General features: G+C 42.1%; 1 protein-coding gene across 2 annotated transcripts; it reads right to left on the reverse strand.

The window, feature by feature from the left end:
• Positions 1-478: 478 nt before the first annotated feature.
• Positions 479-16,730, reverse strand: pwwp2b (PWWP domain containing 2B). Of its 2 annotated transcripts, none has more exons than XM_021316322.2 (3): positions 16,241-16,730; positions 9,276-10,973; positions 479-1,720 (listed from the first exon to the last, which is right to left on the reverse strand). In XM_021316322.2, the coding sequence occupies exons 1-3, from the start codon at positions 16,378-16,380 to the stop codon at positions 1,714-1,716; spliced, it is 1,845 nt and encodes a 614-aa protein (XP_021171997.2). In that variant the 5' UTR covers positions 16,381-16,730; the 3' UTR covers positions 479-1,713. The 2 variants fall into 2 exon arrangements, with proteins under 2 accessions (XP_021171997.2, XP_012717828.2); XM_012862374.3 differs by having other exon boundaries at positions 9,272-10,973.
• Between the last annotated feature and the right edge of the window lie 952 nt (positions 16,731-17,682).

Below are 17,682 nucleotides of genomic sequence, written 5' to 3' on the forward strand. Positions count from 1 at the left end.
TTCAGAAACCTCTTAAGGAAAAGGAACGCGTGTTTTCAATGACAGAAACCCTTCTGATAGGCAAGAATTGCACACGACTACATAAATATTGCTTGTATATTTTTATTTTATGTACAGTACATGTAAAAAAACAAAACAAAAAAAACAACATTGACTGACGCGGGCAGCGGTAGACTGCCACGTCTCATCCATGGGAAGATCCTGAAGACAGTCTCCCCTCTCAGGCGCGCACCTTTGCACCGATCTGGCTGCTGACGCCTTCACAACAAAGATCAAAACAGGAAGAAGGGAGCAGCTCCTCATAAAAAAATAAGATAAAATCAGATAATTATTCTGTCCCCTAATCTGAGCCTGCTTCTCCGGTTCTGGGCTGGAAGAAAGGAGCCGAGCTGGTTGGCTGAGTGTGCCTGTGCAATCTTCGGTTGACCTTTAAATACTGACCAGCTGATTTCCTTCAGGTGGGAACTTTCTAAAAAAAAAAAAAAAAAAAAAAAAAGAGGAAAAGCAGAGAGCTGAGCTGCGGAAAAGTTTACCTATGCTACCCTAGACCTTCTGGTGAAAGGACAAATTTCTGGAGCGTGTGCAGCAGCAGTGGGAAGATTTCTATGAGGAAAAAAGAGAGAGGGGGAAAAAGAAAAAAACTTGAAAAGACAACTGAAGATGAGACAACAGCAGCTGAATTCACAGTATTCTTACAGCATGGAATTATTTTTTATTATTTTAACTCGTAAAGCTTTAACTGATGACGCATGGTGGTAAGGAGGGGGGGCGGTGGGGTTCACCAAGTCTCCAGTGGAAATGTCAGGATTCGTTTTAGTCGCGTCGTGAAACCAGGATGCAAGAACACAGCGTTAAAAAAAAAGAAAGAAATTGTCTGGTTTCCCCATGGATCAAACTTTAAAATAATCTCTAAAATAAAATAAAAAGGATTCTAGTTTTGTATCTCCAAGGCCATAAATCGTCAACCACAAAGACTTCTGAACTCCTCTGCTGCCTATCGAGGCTGTCGCTCTCAATAGTGTTTCAGACAGTGTGCTAACAGCAGGCCACCAAGGTACAGATAAAGTGCTTCTTTTTCTTTTCTTTTTTTTTGTCCTCCTTAAAATGCGTCACTTTAAATAATTAAACGTAGAAATGCGTTTCAGGATATCGGGAGGGGTAGAGTTGTCTGAAATGAAATGAGAAACAGACGCGGCGTGACTCTGGAGGCGGACAGAGTTCGGTACGTCGTCTCCGGATGGAGCGTTCACATTTTCTAAAGCGGAGAGGCTTCAGAGTAAGACTTTCAGACGTGGCAGAGAGGGCTGGACAGGTCGGACCTTCGCAGTGACAGCAGCAAACTAGAGGGATTTCCCAAAAAAAAAAACAAAAAAAAAAAAACGATTGGGGAGAATAAATACATTTGGGTCCATGTAGTGTTGTTATCAGGCTCTATAGAAATATGATTAACCTAGAAAATAACAAAAAGTTCAGGAGTTCAAAGAGGATCACGAGAGCCTGAGCCTTTTTATTCATTTTTTTTTTTTTTTTGCTCCCTTATCCAGTCTCCACAATAATAATAATCCATCTTCCACCAGCCTTGTGAAAAACAATAAGAAAAAAAAATAAAAATTATAAATATTAGCCGTGGACGCGGCGCATACTCCCCTCCTGGGCCGTGGCGACGGAGTCTGGGAGTCCAGAAAAAAAACCTCGGAGACGTCTGTTTGGTCCTCAGCCTCTGCACAGCAGGAAAGAGAGAAATACAAATGAAAATCTGAAAAGTGTGGCATGCATTTGAATCTATCCCAGCTACAAGCCTTTTTCCAGCTTCTTTAAGGTTTTCTTCAGACTGCCCTGTGTTTAGGCAAGGCAAGGCAAATTTATTTGTATAGCACAATTCAGTACACAGACAATGCAAAGTGCTTTACATGATTAAAATATAGGAAATAAAGCAGAAAAAATGCAAGTAGGAAAAGGCAGTTGGATAAAAAAAGAAATTTGCATTCGACTATTTAACTAGAACAGTCGAAGGCAATCCTAAACAAATGTGTTTTTAATCTTGATTTAAAGGAACTCAGGCTTTCAGCACTTTTACAGTTTTCTGGAAGTTTGTTCCAGATAAGTGGAGCATAGGAACTAAATGCTGCTTCTCCATATTTGGTTCTGGTTCTGCAGAGCAGGCTGGAGCCAGAAGACCTTAGTGGTCTGGATGGTTGATACACTGATAACAAGTCTGTGATGTATTTAGGTGCTAAGCCATTCAGGGATTTATAAACTAACAGAAGTATTTTAAAGTCTATTCTGTGAGATACAGTTAGCCAGTGTAAGGACTTTAGAACTGGGGTTATGTGCTCTACTTTCTTAGTCTTGGTGAGGACGCGGGCAGCAGCGTTCTGGATCAGCTGCAGCCGTCTGACCCGCCTGCTGCGTTCTTTGGTCTCAGCGATGCCGATGTTCTTTAACCATCTCTACCAAACCGCTTTAAATTATTATTTAATTATTATTTAAATTATTATTATTTAATTATTTAAATTATTATTATTGAATTATTATTTAAATTATCAAGAAGTAGTGCAGGGGGGGGGGTGGATTTGTTTGCAAAAAAGGACAAAAAGCGGAGTCAATGCTTCACGAAGGTGGCGCCGTTTCAGCCTGGTTGAACTGCAGAAACATGTGCTTCCAGTTATGCCTCAAAACGACTTTGTCATGTGGCTATTCTAAGCGCCTTGCTCTGGTTTCTAAAGGGGGGTGGGGGGGGGCAGCGACAGAGGAAACCCGACTACTGCGCCAGCGTTGGAGCGCAGGTCTTCGCCCAAACACTCAAACGTGAAATCCTGTCGCATTTCCAGAGAGAGGCCTGCATTTTTTTTCGTTTTTGCTCTGGGTGGCTGTGAGAATAAAACACACAGGGAGTATAAAGACCAAGTCGCTTTTTCCAGTCATCATAAAGGAAGCAGCCTTTTTTTTTTTTTTTTTTCCCTGCGCACTCGGCCACATAAAGGTCTGAAGCAGCTGGAAAGCAGCTGACGCGCACTTCCGAGCTCCTCCAGTGTTAAAAATATGACGGCAGACCGCCGCGCAACATTTTATACCCTTGAACTTCTTCCCATTTTGTCACGTTACAGTCAAGCCGCGATCTAAACTGGGGTTTAATGTGAAACACCAACACGGTCTAATCTGAGAATAAATCCAGCTGTTCTGTGAAGGTCTGAGGTCTGCTGGAGAACATTGGAGAACAAACATGGAGACCCGAGGCCAGGGATGACGGTCCAGATGACGTTTAAAGTTAATAAATAATCATCTTATTGTCATTGCAACAAACTTTCCAATGAAATTTGTTCTCTGCATATAACCCATCCTCTTGCTACTGAGCGCCGCCCGGGAGCGATCTGGGGTTAAGGGTCAGGCTCAGGGACCCTTAGTGGCTAAAGGTTAGGTTATTTAAAAATATATGTATCAAAAAACAACAATGCTAAGAGCTTAAATTTCGATCTGAGGCGACCAAAATTCATCTTACTAACACTGTAGCAGCACATTCACCCTGCACACACCATGGCAGCTTGGTTTGGCTCAAAGCATCGTGCCTTAGAATGGCCTAGTCAAAGTCCAGACCTGAAGGCTGAGCTTCCTAGGAGCTTTCCACCAATCTGACAGCGCTGAGAATTAGCAGGAAAAACAAACATCTTGTTTTTTTTTTTAGATGTGTGAAAGGTCGCTCTGCCAGGTGCTAAAGGGACCAATGCACCACGCATTTTTCAGATTTCTATTTGTGAATTTTAGATTGTTACCATTTTACTCATTAACCGTTTGTTTTTAGACACCAGAGGTTGGATTTAAATAATCTAAGCACTGTAAGACGTACAACTCAACTCCATCATCTTATTTCAAGTGTATTACATCTAATTGTCTTATTTTAGGGGGTAAAGATTGGCAGATCATCTTAATTCAAATGCTCAAATCAGGGACAAATACACTCATTTCAAGAAAATGTTAACTTACTTTCAGTTTCCTTATGTTGTTAAGACTAATTTTCCATCTCAAAATCACAACATTTCTTTTTTTACAGTGGTCAAGACATTCAGGTACAAAATGTTTAACGTGGCCGTGCAGCAGTCTGCGTTTTTTATCTTTACGACGCTCTAATCATGAAACACCGTGCTAAAGTTAGCAGACGTGTTTCACTGCTTTATCCTTCACCAAATACAGTTTCTTTTAAGTGTAACGGTGTTTTTTTTAAATGAAAAAGGCTTACAATTTTATTACTTTGCTTAAAAAGACCATAATGGGCAAAAAGCAGACGCACAGAAATGGCTCCTTCCTGATTTAAGACCAGCGTTTTATTTGTGGCTCCCCCCTCCATCCATATAAAAAAGTAATATTAAAAGTAGTAGTAGTAATAATAATAATAATAATAATAATAATAATAATAAGCTTCTATTCACAATTTTCTTTATCCACAGTTACCCCCAGTAGACTTAGGCTACGTTCACACTGCAGGTCTTGATGCTCAACTCCGATTTTTTTGCTAAAGTCAGATCTTTTTTTGAAGTGGCCGTTCAAACAACTGATAAATGCGACGGCCATCAGAGTTCTTGGAGCAAGGAGAACGACGTGAAGGACGGATAAAATGCAACATGATTGTTCAGACTGCAGACTAACGCCGAGTATCATCTAGGATGAGTCCATTCGATTCTATCTAATCTATCTATCTAATATATATATATATATATATATATATATATATATATATATATATATATATATATATATATATATATATATATAAGGACTGGGCAAGTTAACGCGTTAATTCATTTGACTATTAACGGCGATATTTATTTTATCGCGCATTAACGCATGTTGCTCACATGCTTTCAGTCAGTGTCAGTCAGCAGGCGCGCTGACTGCAGCGCGCTGTCTCACGGCAGCACTCTCCCGCTCCCCCTCCCCTCTCGTACATGGCTCAGCGGCGCCAGCCAATCAGCACGCAGGCTCAGCCTGGCCCGCCCGCTCAGCTCTCACACAAACTTAGCAAAGAAACGGCTGAGAGAGACCGCAGCAGCGGAAAAACATGAAAAGGGGAAGTAGCACCGTTTGGCTTTATTTTAATACCGTAAATGAAATCAAGCTGTATGTTTTGTAAAAAGCCGGTTCATTTCAGTGGAAACACAACTAATTTATCTAAGCACGTGAAAAAACATGAAAACGTCGAGCCCCAGAAACGGAGAGAGGAGACGAAACTTCTCTCATTGCCCCGACAGACCCACAGACGTCTCTGACTGAGGCGTTTCAGTCCTCCAGGGAACATCCAGGTAGATCAGTGGATGGATGGATGGATGGATGGATGGATGGATGGATGGATGTTACTGGAGCCCACACATAACATGTAATTAAGACCTTGAAAGAACCCAGTACATATATTAAAAAGTGTTATTTAAGATAAGATAACATTAGCTAATCCTTTTTTTATCCCACGACGGGGAAATTTATAGGATTAAAGCAACAGGCAGGTGCACACAACACAGACAAAATTACATAAGGATTGAAATATATAAGAGGTGGATTAGCGAAAAAACACTGAACATAACATTATTGTTGTTATTATTATTATTATTATTATTATTATTATTATTATTATTATTATTATTATTATTATTATTATTATTATTATTTAATTGTAATAATAAAATAAAAAACACAAAACCCAAAAGGTCAACAGTTTCATGATACATCAAGCTTAGGGACTGGCTAATATACAGCAGGTCGAAAAAGGCCATATTTTGGCTGCAGTGCTTGCTGTTCTCTTATGAAGAAAAGATCAACTAGTTCACTAAATTCAATAGATGGGTTGAAAATATCCAGTATAAAATAAGTGCTACAAATGTTACAACACTTTTGTTCATATGGCAGCAGAACATTAAAATAAAAGTGCTCTTTACACTACTTTTGAATTCATTCTTGGAGTTTGTAAATACAATGCGATTAATCGCGATTAATCAGGGCGATTAATCGCGATTAAATATTTTAATCGTTGCCCAGCCCTAATATATATATATATATATATATATATATATATATATATATATATATATATATATATATATATATATATATATATATATATATATATATATATATATATATATATAAAACCTTGATTTGACTCCAATATCCATATTTATTACTTTCAAATGTTCGAAATCATTCCATCACCAAAACCAGCCAAATATTATATTTATGTTACATTCATTGAACACAGATATATAAACAGGAAAATAAAGTGCTTTTGGTTCAATGCATTTAACGTATCACAGAAACAAAAAAAGTGCCCAAACGTCTGATTTTAGGGACTAAGGCGCTTCTAAAATCCTGTCGGTCGTTCAGTCGGTGTCACTTGCTCTTCCTGGCTGTGAACAGTAATGATGCGCTGTAATAACGCCCCCTAAGGGTTGGGAGGTATATCAATACTGAAAGCCAGAAAAATGTATATTAAATCGTTTTTAAAAACATCGATATTGATCTTTGTATCGATTTTTATGCACAGAAATTATCGGAATTGGACCGTTCACACTACAGTGAAAAAGACGCATTTGCATGTAGCGTGAACGCAGCCTAAACAATAAAATCAAATCCAAGGCTTTTTAGGCCTCAATACTTCCTGTAGGATTAAGTGCAACACATTGACTGTAAATATAGTCCTGGAAAGGAAGGCAGTACAGGATTATTCCCATTTCTAAATCACAGCATACGACCCCAACATCTGATTTGTCCTAAACCATCAGATAACCTCTGCTGATGTGTTTGCAGCCTGAAACGTGTCATTTTTCTATTTCTATTTAATGAGCGGGAAAAGATGAAACAAATGGTCTTCGGCTTGCTGATCACCGGTCAGAGTGGATCGAATGAATATAGTCTTGTTGCCTTTTTTGGATCATGGTTACATTTTATTGATGAATTGCTCAGCCAGGTCTCTTCATTTATTAGACGGCTCTGACTCATAGCCTTTAGTTAGCTGCTGATTGCCGTCTCTGTGCCGTTTTCATTGGCACATTTTTATCTCTCAATCCATCCCTTGGTTTATTGCCTCTGTGTTTGTTGCCATTTACAGTCTGTGATATCAGGAAGTAACCCCCCCCCCCCCTCTTTGTTCCCTCGGTCCGCCCAGAGTTAGCCTTTAACCCGCAGTCACCTTCAACGGGAGCTGAAACGCCCAGATCAACTTTCTTTGGGTGATTTTTATTGCTCGTTTAAAAAGAATTAAAATCTTGCTCAAGTGTCAAAAAGTTCTTGCTCTTAAGTTTTGTTATTTTCGCTAATTATTTTGCAATTGAAACGCTGTGCTGTTGTATTTTAGTAAGCTTTGTACTGTTCTGAATGACTTTGTAAAAAACGCCTGTCTCAATGAGACTCCCTGTATTAAGAAAGCTTTAATAATAATAATAATAATAATAATCTGCTGCATCACTAGCTTTGCATACCTTCTTGATCATCATCACTTTTTTGGATGTACCCAACTCATTTTACAGAGTTTTACACTGATGTGATCTTTGTTCATTAAGTAATAAGGAATTGTTCAGACTCAGGCTGTTTGTGAAGACTAAATATTGTTAGATATAAAAAAAATAAATAAAAAATATCCATCCAGGTAACAACCAGATCCCTCAAATGTTTAAAACTCTGCATGGATTAGTACGAGACTCTCACCGTATGGTACATTAACTTCCAATAATTTATCACAGCGGCAATTATTTTAATTTTATTAAAAAGAAAAAAACTGCAAACGCAACAATGATTCCTAACACTGCATAAATATAAAAAGTTACTCACTACAATCATGAAAACATGACTCAAAACAAGTTTGCTTACCTCTGCATCAAAATTAAAATGCCGACATTTAGAATAAGCACCCAGAAAATATAGTATTCTGTCTGAATATTGAACCTTTTGTCGTTCTAAACCCTCCTATAGTGACGCTGGGAGTATAAAAGCTGATTTTAGCTTCTGAATAAATGCTAGCTGACTGGCAGTGCCCAGCAATGACTACACTGCAAAAAGGGGACTAAAAGTAAGTAAGATTTTCTTGAAATTAGGGTATTTATCCTTGATTTGAGTAGGTAAATAAAATGATCTGCCAATGGAATAAGATTTTTGCACGAAATATAGGAATAACACATCTCTATTATCTTATTTCAAGTCCAATATATCTAATTATCTTATTTTAGGGGTTAAAATACTTATTCCATTGGCAGATAATCTTATTTACCTGCTCAAATAAAGTACAAATACACTAATTTCAAGAAAATGTTACTTATTTTTAGTTCTGGTTTTGCAGTGCGATACGATATTTATCGAGATACGATTTTTTCTTATCTCTGAGTCAAAGCTTTATGCCAAATGTCCCACAGGCACATTTTTTAAACAAACAGCCGTAGATGAATGAGAAAACAAAAGTATAATTATAATGCAACAGACCATCTCGATTTAGACAATATCTCTTCAAAAAAAACAACAACTTGATATTTTTAAAAATCGACATATCGCCCGGCCGTTAAGCACCTCAGACTTTTCTTCTAGGGCTGAACGATTTTGGAAAATAATCTAATCTAATCTTTTTTTCTTAATATTGTGATTTAATGCGATTTTTTTTCCCAGTTTAATTTATCATGTCTTTTTAAAATATATACAAACAACAAATCATTTTGTTTCCTCGCTGTGCAGATTAGTTGCTAAAACACCCACAGCATCTAAACTCGGAGCAGAAATGATTGCGTTCTGCCTACGAAATATTTCAACCAAAATTGCAATTTTGACTTTTCTCTGCATTAACCACAAGCAACAAAAATGGCCTCTAAATAAAGATGTTTGTAAACAAAGACTATTTAAAACAAAAACTTTTAATGTTTCTATTAATCAGAATATTATTCAAGAGAACAGCTTTTAGTTGATTTGGACATCAATCCTTGTTGAACATAAAGTGCAACCAACAAACAAGTCTATGTATTAAACTGATTGACCTGTACTTAATGCTATGTATGATTATATAAACTCTAAAACAAGTAATAAAATTAGATTATCTCACTGCTTCAACTGTCTTCCCTTCCATGTGGAGGCAAACCCACTTTAAAAATTTTACCAACACCTAATGGACGTGTCTAATTCCCTAATTGTTACATAGCCAAAAATTGCTGACTCTGCAATTTGGAAATTGCGTTTTTTTTTAAAATCGCGATCATATTGAAAATGCGATTAATTGTTCAGCCCCATTTCCTTCTACGTTAAGCGGACTGACCTACGTGTCGCAGTGGGTAAGCAGTGACGTGATCTCCGGCCCCACGTGGCCCACGGCCTTGGCCGCCTCCAGGATGGCTCTGCGGTACATCCCTTTCTTCTTGCGGTTGAAGCGGGACCTGAAGAGCTCCCTGAAGGGCGACAGCTTGGCCACGGACAGCTGGGAGGTGGTGGGCGAGCCGAACCACGCCACCTTGGCCTGGGGCCACTGCGCCTCGCAGCCGTCCGACTCCTGCTTCCGCGTGCCGCTGATGCTGAGCACGCGCGCCGGCCACCAGGGGAAGCCGTGGATCTTCCCCCACACGATGTCCCCCACCGCCACGGCGTGGCCCTCCTCCGTCACGCACTTCGTCATGCTGCGCGTGTGGAGGCGCACCGTGAGCGGCGGCACCGTCTTGCAGTCCCGCGGCGTGGCGGACGACGAGGTGACGGACAGGTCCTCGCCCGGCGCCAGGTCGCACGTCTCCGGCGACGTCCCCTCGGAGCTGAACGACTTGGACTCGTCCAGGCTGTCGCTGCTGCACACCGACAGGCTGGACGAGTCCGCCTTGCGCTTGCGGAAGTTGATGAGGAGGGTGAGGTCGCCGTGGCCGCGGTCCGCCTCCTCCCCGGAGCTCCCCGACCACAGCTCCAGCGAGTTCTTCCCCTCGCCCGAGTCCTCGGAGTGCGGGAGGCAGGATCCGGGCCCCCTGGGGCTCCGCCTCCTGCCGCCGCCCACCAACTCCGCCTCGTACTCCATCATGGTCTCCTCTCCCTGGCTCTGCGGGGGCCTCAACCGGATCTTTGGACAGGACGAGCCTTGGCTGACCGTGGCGAAGGGCCGGGTCAGTTTCAGTTTTGGAATAGACACGGTGAGGCCGGAGCGGGTGGCGTCCAGGATGTGCCGCTGCTCCTTGGCGGCGTCCGCGGACCTCTTGCCGTTCTGCACCAGCTGCTTTGGGCAGAAGGGCTTGATCGAGCCGTGGACTCGGGACGGGATCTTCATGACCTCCCCCTTGCCCTGCGGCGTGCTGTAGGAGATCTTGATGACGGGGCTGTGAGGGATGACGTCGCCCGCGGGGCATTTCTCCACGCCCTCGCCCCTCTTGTCCTTCCGGAAGCGCTTGGCGTCGACTCCGGGGCCGTTCTCTCGTCTTTTGGCGTCCTTCGCGGCGACGAGGTCCTCCTTTCTCGACAGCTTGCCCGTGCCGTCCTTATAATCCCCGTCGTCGTCGCTCTGCAGCGTATTTTCCTTCCTGGACGTCTTAGTGTTGCCGATGCCGTCTTTGCTGTCCTCGTCGCTGTTGAGCGTGTTCTTGCACTTCTCGCACAGCACCTGCCGCGGCCGCAGGCGGATGGTGCTGATGGTCATCCGGCCGGGCTCCCGCGACCGCCTCTTCTTCCGCTTCATTGGTCGCGGAGGGGGCTGCGGCACCCACTGGCTGTAGGTGTGGCGCACCCATAGGGGCTGGGGGAACGGGGCTCCTTCAAAATAAGGAGGAAACGGAGTCTGCCCGGCCGGCACCGGGGTGGGCACGGGGCAGGGCGGGGGCGCGGCGGGCTCGCCGCTTTCAGGAAGCGAGTTTTCATCCTTTGGTCTGGGTGGGGCCTCGCCGGGGGACACGGGCTCCTCGTTCAGCAGCTCCGGGAGTTCACAGGCTGGCTTGGTGACGGGCTGGTTCTCGTGTTCGGCCGTAAAGTCCGGCAGACAGAAGAGCCCGGTCCTACGAGTCAGAACAAAGACAGGACAGACCGTTACTCTTGTGTCTAACATCAATTCAATTTTATTTATATAGCACCAATTCATGATACACATGTCTTCTAAAGGATCTTTACAAAGTCAAATTCAATCACATACAGGTTGGTCAGAAAGTTTCCTCTCTAAGGAAACCCAGCAGGTTGCATCAAGTCTCTCCAAGCAGCCTTCACTCCTCCTGAAAGAGCGTAGAGCCACAGTGGACAGTCGTCTGCATTGTTGATGGCTTTGCAGCAATCCCTCATACTGAGCATGCATGAAGCGACAGTGGAGAGGAAAACTCCCCTTTAACAGGGAGGAAAAACCTCCAGCAGAACCAGAACCAGGCTCAGTGTAAAGGCTCATCTGCCTCGACCCACTGGGGCTTAGAGAAGATCCACATCCACACATTTAGGTAGGATTGTTAAAGATGCATTAAAAACAACACAACAAGCATCATGGGTAATTGGTGATTTAATGTACAGCACTATGAATCCTCTTGTTAATGAAAAGTGCTGTAGAAATAAACTTGCCTTGCCTCAACCTTTTGTTAACAATAAGCATATTACCCTTGTGTGTGTGTGTGTGTATATATATATATATATATATATATATATATATATATATATATATATATATATATATATATATATATATATATATATATAGTCTTACTGAAGAAAGATGAAATGTTCTTAGAGTCTGACATAAATTATTTATCTAGAAATGCACAACCAGAGGAAAATAATCCTTGCGGTTGCGGTGATGCAAAAATAAAATATTTTTGCATCACCGTCATGCTAAAACGTCTGACAAAAGCCAGCAGATTTTATACAAATATAGTGATATATCTAATATATTTAGTCTCGTCTGATGGAAGCAAAACTGAATTCAATTTGTTTTATATCTATAGCACCTTATTTTTTAGACAAACCGATCTAATAAATAAAAATCCATCAACAGGTCAACATAATTATACAGATTCAAACTTAGTTACCAACTTGAGCGGTAGCTATAAACCAGTTCAGTGAAATTCAATGCAGATTAGCAGCTGGTGAAAAGATATCCATATAAAGAGACCCAAGCGATCACATGTTTACATGCTATAAATTTAGCAATTGGATTAAAAAGTAACTGGACAAAAAAAAAAAAAAAAATTATAATCGTACCGTTTATATGGGCACAGAATCAATTAATACAATCATGATGTGCGTTTATATACACATCTGGCTTTATTCAGAAAAGAATCACTCTCCACAGTGATTAAATTCCTCCCCCAAAAAAAAAAAAAAAAAAAACCACAGAAGAAATACTTCTGTCTCTGCTGAACTAGCAGTGGCGTACAAGTTTATTTTCTAATTGCGGTTTAGTCGTTACAAACTAAACATTTTGAGCCGTTTTAATGTTTCGAACAGAACGGTTTTATCGGGAGCCTCGACGGTTTTGCTTCCCAACGTATTTCCGCCACTCGCCAACGTGCACTCGGGTCTGTTTGCCACATTCAGAAAAACTTTAACCTGACCAGCGCTTACATGGACGTTGATCGGATTATGAACCAGCATAAACCACCCCTCTCGTTCGGATTACAATTGCATTCCGGTTAATCTTAATCCGATCACAATATTCAACACTGGCGTGTTTACATGACTTTTTCCCGCTTGCGATCAGCCGTTCATTCCGATTACTTTTACGTCAGGCACACTTGTGAATTACTTTTGTGAATGTAAACGTAGCTAATAGGGCTGGACTATATATGCAAAAAAAAAGAAGAAAAAAGCAAAAAGCATATTGATAAAATAGATGTCATATTGATCGATAAGTACAGTCCTGGCCACTTTATGCTGTTGCTTAGCGACCTATTTTTAGATACAGATACACACAAATACTGAATTCAAACTCAACCTTTTATTCAACCAACTTTTTACAAGAGTGCAAGTTTTTATTATGCTGGTGAAGATTCTCAGTCATCCAGATCATGGTCATTCCAACATAAAAAAAAGGTAAAAAACAGTTGTTTTGTTTTTTACTTTGTTTGGAATGCAAGTATTTAACATTTTTTAAAAGAACATGTGCTTTCTGATACTCTGAAGGGGGCGGAGCTTGGGGAATGAGCGTTCATGGGTCTGTGTTGTGATTGGTTGGGAGGATCTAATGACTAAAACTAACCTACATGATAGGCTAGCATCTAAAAAGGAAAGAAAACTGTTATTCTATTGAACTCTTTATTGACCTTTTATTTCTATCATCTATATACGTCTATCGATCGATATATATTATCGAATTATCGTCCAGCCCTACTGGCTGTTGACTACAGCTACTCATCTTCCTGAGTAAGCGTGTCGCAGCGCACTGCTGTGAACCCAGTTCACATCTGCGTTGATCTGACAGAAAAAGCTTAAGTTTTTTTTTTTCTATGCAATGATCCCTAACAACCAGTTGGCATGTAGTCATCATCTAATGGCTGCTAGAGAGAGTTGCTGACCACCAACACGGCCAATCTTTGGAACAACCCCCCCACCGTCAGCAGTGAGCTACGGAGTCATCTTGTTTTTCCTCCCCTATCATCCCGCTCGCCGTCCGTGGCGGCGAGATCATCTTGTTCTCGTTTGTCCCAGTGGTGACCACTTCCTTACGTATGAGGATTAACTCACATCTGCCTTGCTGGAACTGCTCGTTCTCTTCTTGTTCGACTTTGAAGCGTGGCTAAGAAGGACCCTAGTCATGTCTCACACACACACATATACACCTCAGGGGAAAACTACAAGTTTATCCACACTGACCGATTAAAGGTTTGGAGATATATAAAGATTTCATTTTTCATCAGGGGTGTCTTTACAGGGTTCCTACAGCATAAGGCAAGTTAAATTCAAGGCTTTTTAAGATGTTTTAATGCCACTTGAAATAAAAAGTTAAGACCAAATTCATGATCAACCTGGTAGCGACAACTTCACCCAAATGTTTATTTTAACATAAACCATTACTTTCTGGCCCAGTAGACATGTTTAAATTTTTTTGAAAAACATTTCATATAGGAAGAAAGCTAAAAAAAAGACAAATTACAGATATATTTTAATAACTACTGAACTGAATTCTCCAACTTTGTTTTGTTCCCTACTAAAATAAAACTATTTTGGTATCTGGTAAACAATTTTAAGACCTAAGAAAGACTGATTTAAGACATTCTAATGCCAATTAAGGCCTTAGTTTTAAGTTACAGAATTCAATGCCTTTTAAGACTTTTTAAGGATCCGCGGGAACACTGCTTTAAGTGTGAACACGCATGTGTGGAGATGTTGAAATATTTCCAGAGGGGGGGTAAATAAATGAGAAGTCTTGTGTTTCCCTGCGTCTGAAGAAGCGTCCCAGTCACCTGCGCTCTGGAAGTTCTTACAGAGCAGGGGTGGGGGTTGGGTGCAGCAATCTCTCCCCATACCTGGGGCTACAGCGGACGACTTCGCCCCGTCTTCCTTCACATCCGAGGGGGAATCAATCAACTAACGAAGGCCGAACGGTGGAGAAGTCATTGAGAGGTGGCGGGCAGGCAAAAAGCAACATGGCTGAGCTGCTGTAGTCAGGAGACAGCAAACAAAGAGTCTACAGGATGCCCAGGCCACCACCACCCTCCTCCTCCTCCTCGTCTTTTCCCAACATCTGACTGAACAAAAACAATCCCATGAATCACTCGGGATTCACAGATGCAATCAGGAGATTTCAGTTCTCGTTTCCTCCCCTGCCTCCGTGTCTACCCAGGGCGGTGAGATTATTAATTAGCGCGCTGCCAGGGGAGCCCATTTCTGACCCCGGGAGAGACGGGAGCTGGCAGGGCTCCGTGAATTACAGTCCCGTGGCGATGTTTGTTTCCTCTCAAAACCTTTCTCCCCCGTGCCTGTGTGTCCCCCCCACCCCAGAGCTGCCAAACATTAGCCTCCGCTGCGACCGTCCACAAACGGTGCCCACGTTCCCTGCTTACCTCAGGGAACAGGCCGTGCCTGTTAGACACGACGCGAGGACGCACAGTACGACGATAAGCAGTGATTCCCCCCAAAGCCGCAGACACTACCGTGTCGCGTTCGGTGAAACTAGATAGTGGAGATTAGTTTGATGCACACACAAACACACACAGAGGGATATTTATAAAAAGCCAGAGGGGGGGGGAAACAATGAGAGGAAATGATTTTCCCTCAGCTTGAAAGGAAGGAGTCAAATCTGGTGTTTGACAAGGCCTGAAAGGAGGAAAAAGGTCTATTTTAGGTTATTTCAAGGCCTTCTTTGCCCCTCATTTGGCTTCAGTGGTTCTCAGAGCAGCTTGAGCTGTTGCATAAAGAAGGGCCAAAGCTGGTCAGATTTTGATACGGCGAAGGCTATAAATAGTGTAAGTAAGCCTGTGGCGTTTAAAAGGTGCGCAACACAGAGCTGACAGCTTTGACAAACAGAGAGAGGGGGGAAGTGAATAATAAAAAGGCATAAGTGATGGCAAATTATGCTTGATAATTGTTTTTTTTTTTTTTTCCACCCCCTCATAATTGAGCAGGATTGTGCTTATTGGTGACAGACAGGGGCCTCCGATGGCCAACAGAACCAGCCTGGGGCCACAGGTTATCAGAGCCTGGCTAAAGTCAATTCATCAAAAGGCAACTTTTTGTAATTTTCCACGCTTGCTGTGTGAACTCCAGGTCTGTGGCTGTAACAGAGCCTGCATCTCAAATCAACACCAACACCAAAGATTGTTTAAAAAAAAAACAAAAAAAAAAAAAAACAGCTCATTTAAAAATAAATAAAATAAATAAAACCGTTCGTGTAGACGAACACGCCGACGTCTGATTCGTAGACCTGCTTTTTTGTTCAGTTTTCTTCAGCATTTGATGAGGCTAACAATAAGCTATTGGTGAATTCAACAACAGTGGATGCTGCACAACGCCAGTTATTAGTCTCTGCGGTCCCTAAGCGGATAATATGAATAAATAAAATGTAAAAAAACGTTTTCACGACGAGAAACTGGCATGTTTTTCACGTGCCACGCCGTAAAGTTACATGTTAGTTTGTGGTTAGCCATCAAGTTAGCCGTTAGCTCCCTTGTCAGCTACAATAACCCATATCTCCCCCTCCCCATCCCAGAAGGCCCAGTTTGCTGCTACGAAGCTAACGAGTTAGCATTTCAGTTAGCACCGAGCTACGTTAGCCGTTAGCCGGCTATGGCATAAAAATATTAAAAAATACTATTTTATTTTAAAAAAGAAAGTCGGTCATAGTACTCACTTTTTGCCGGAATCGAGTAATATCCCCGTGTAGCTCCTCTCTCGGTAGGTCAGCGTCACCACCAGCGTGTCGTTAACAACATGATCGATAGTGACAGGTACCCGAGAGCCGGCCCGCAGCTCCCCGTCCGCAGCCTCCATGTTTCCCGGGCTGATCTGTCCGGCTCCGCGGTACTCGGTCCCGGCCAAGGGAGCCACGGTCGCGTCGGGCCAAAGCTCCCGTCTCCCCTTTCGCTATCGAGAGCAGGTAGGCTACGCTAGGGCAGAAAATGACGCCATCACCCCCACCAAGTCCATTACAACAGCGCAGCCGGCGCTGACATCACGCTCCCGAGTGCTACAGGAGGAGGAAGGCAAAAAAGAAAAAGCTCCTCAGGAGCCAGGCCTGGCCTTTTTTCTCTGCCTCACTCTGCGACGTTTGATGCCGCTCATTACCCCTCGCCTCACCCAGCTTTCCCCGCCGACTAAGTAGTGGCGAGCAAGGCTGGCTTTGCAGCGAGGTTAACAAAAATATGGCATTAGGAAATTGACTTCGGGGTTTTATCCGTCTACTTGAAGCATTTTTATGTATCAAATCAAATAAATGCCACAAAAAAGGATATTAATCTTTCATTTTCTTCTTAAAAAATGACTTTTACTCGCTCCCCACCAAGCCAGTGGCCCTCAAGTGGCATTATTTGTTACTCTGCTTTAACCCGCCTGAGTTAAATAACCAGGTTATTAGCAGGACTCTGGGTTTGAGGAGAGCAGAAAGAAACAGGGGAGAAGAGACAAATGTATCACGATTTGGGATTGGGCATACTGGATTGAATAGAATATTATTTATAGGGAAACGTCAGACAGGGAAATGTGATCGTGGAGAAGATGAGACAATAGAACATGTTTGTTTGTTTGTTTTTTGCAGGAATTATCAGGGTTGATAGAAATCAATAAATCCAAAATCTTAGTAATATGAACATACAATTAGACATTGTAGATTTATTGCAGAAAGATTCTGGAAATAGGAGTTGTCAGGCTATTTTTTTTTTTCTAAGACAGTATACATTATACAATAGGATATGGCATTTTGTTTTGTTTTTTAGTTTTCTTTTCTATTTTGTTGGTTTTTTTTCCGTCATGTGATCTACACTCCTAACCAGTTGGTTTCGGTAATACTACCTAATGTTGTTTGCCAACCGCCATAAGGACTCTGGAGAACCCGACTGCATACTGTAGACTCCACAGTTTCGAGGTAATTCGGCCATTTTATTCAGATGTCTTGGGTCAGGGACACGTCCAGAGGTTCCAGGACACCGGACCACTACCCTGAACCTACCCTAACATATTGTAAGGTTTACAATGGAGCGGTGCAGGGAAAGACGAGTAGCCCTAAACAGAAAATCAATGTAAAGGAATAAAAAGGCACACTAAAAACAAAGACACAATGAAGTAAGCTAACGCATC

This window comes from Fundulus heteroclitus, chromosome 22, assembly GCF_011125445.2.
Source record: "Fundulus heteroclitus isolate FHET01 chromosome 22, MU-UCD_Fhet_4.1, whole genome shotgun sequence".
NCBI lineage: Eukaryota > Metazoa > Chordata > Actinopteri > Cyprinodontiformes > Fundulidae > Fundulus > Fundulus heteroclitus.

What these genes read in the sequence shown, in the direction of transcription:
- pwwp2b (XM_021316322.2), bottom strand. Translation starts at nt 16,380, where the DNA reads ATGGAGGCTGCGGACGGGGAGCTGCGGGCCGGCTCTCGGGTACCTGTC. An exon ending in TTACTCGATTCCGGCAAAAA is followed by an intron (nt 10,974 to 16,240) that starts GTGAGTACTATG and finishes TCTGACTCGTAG; the next exon opens with GACCGGGCTCTTCTGTCTGC.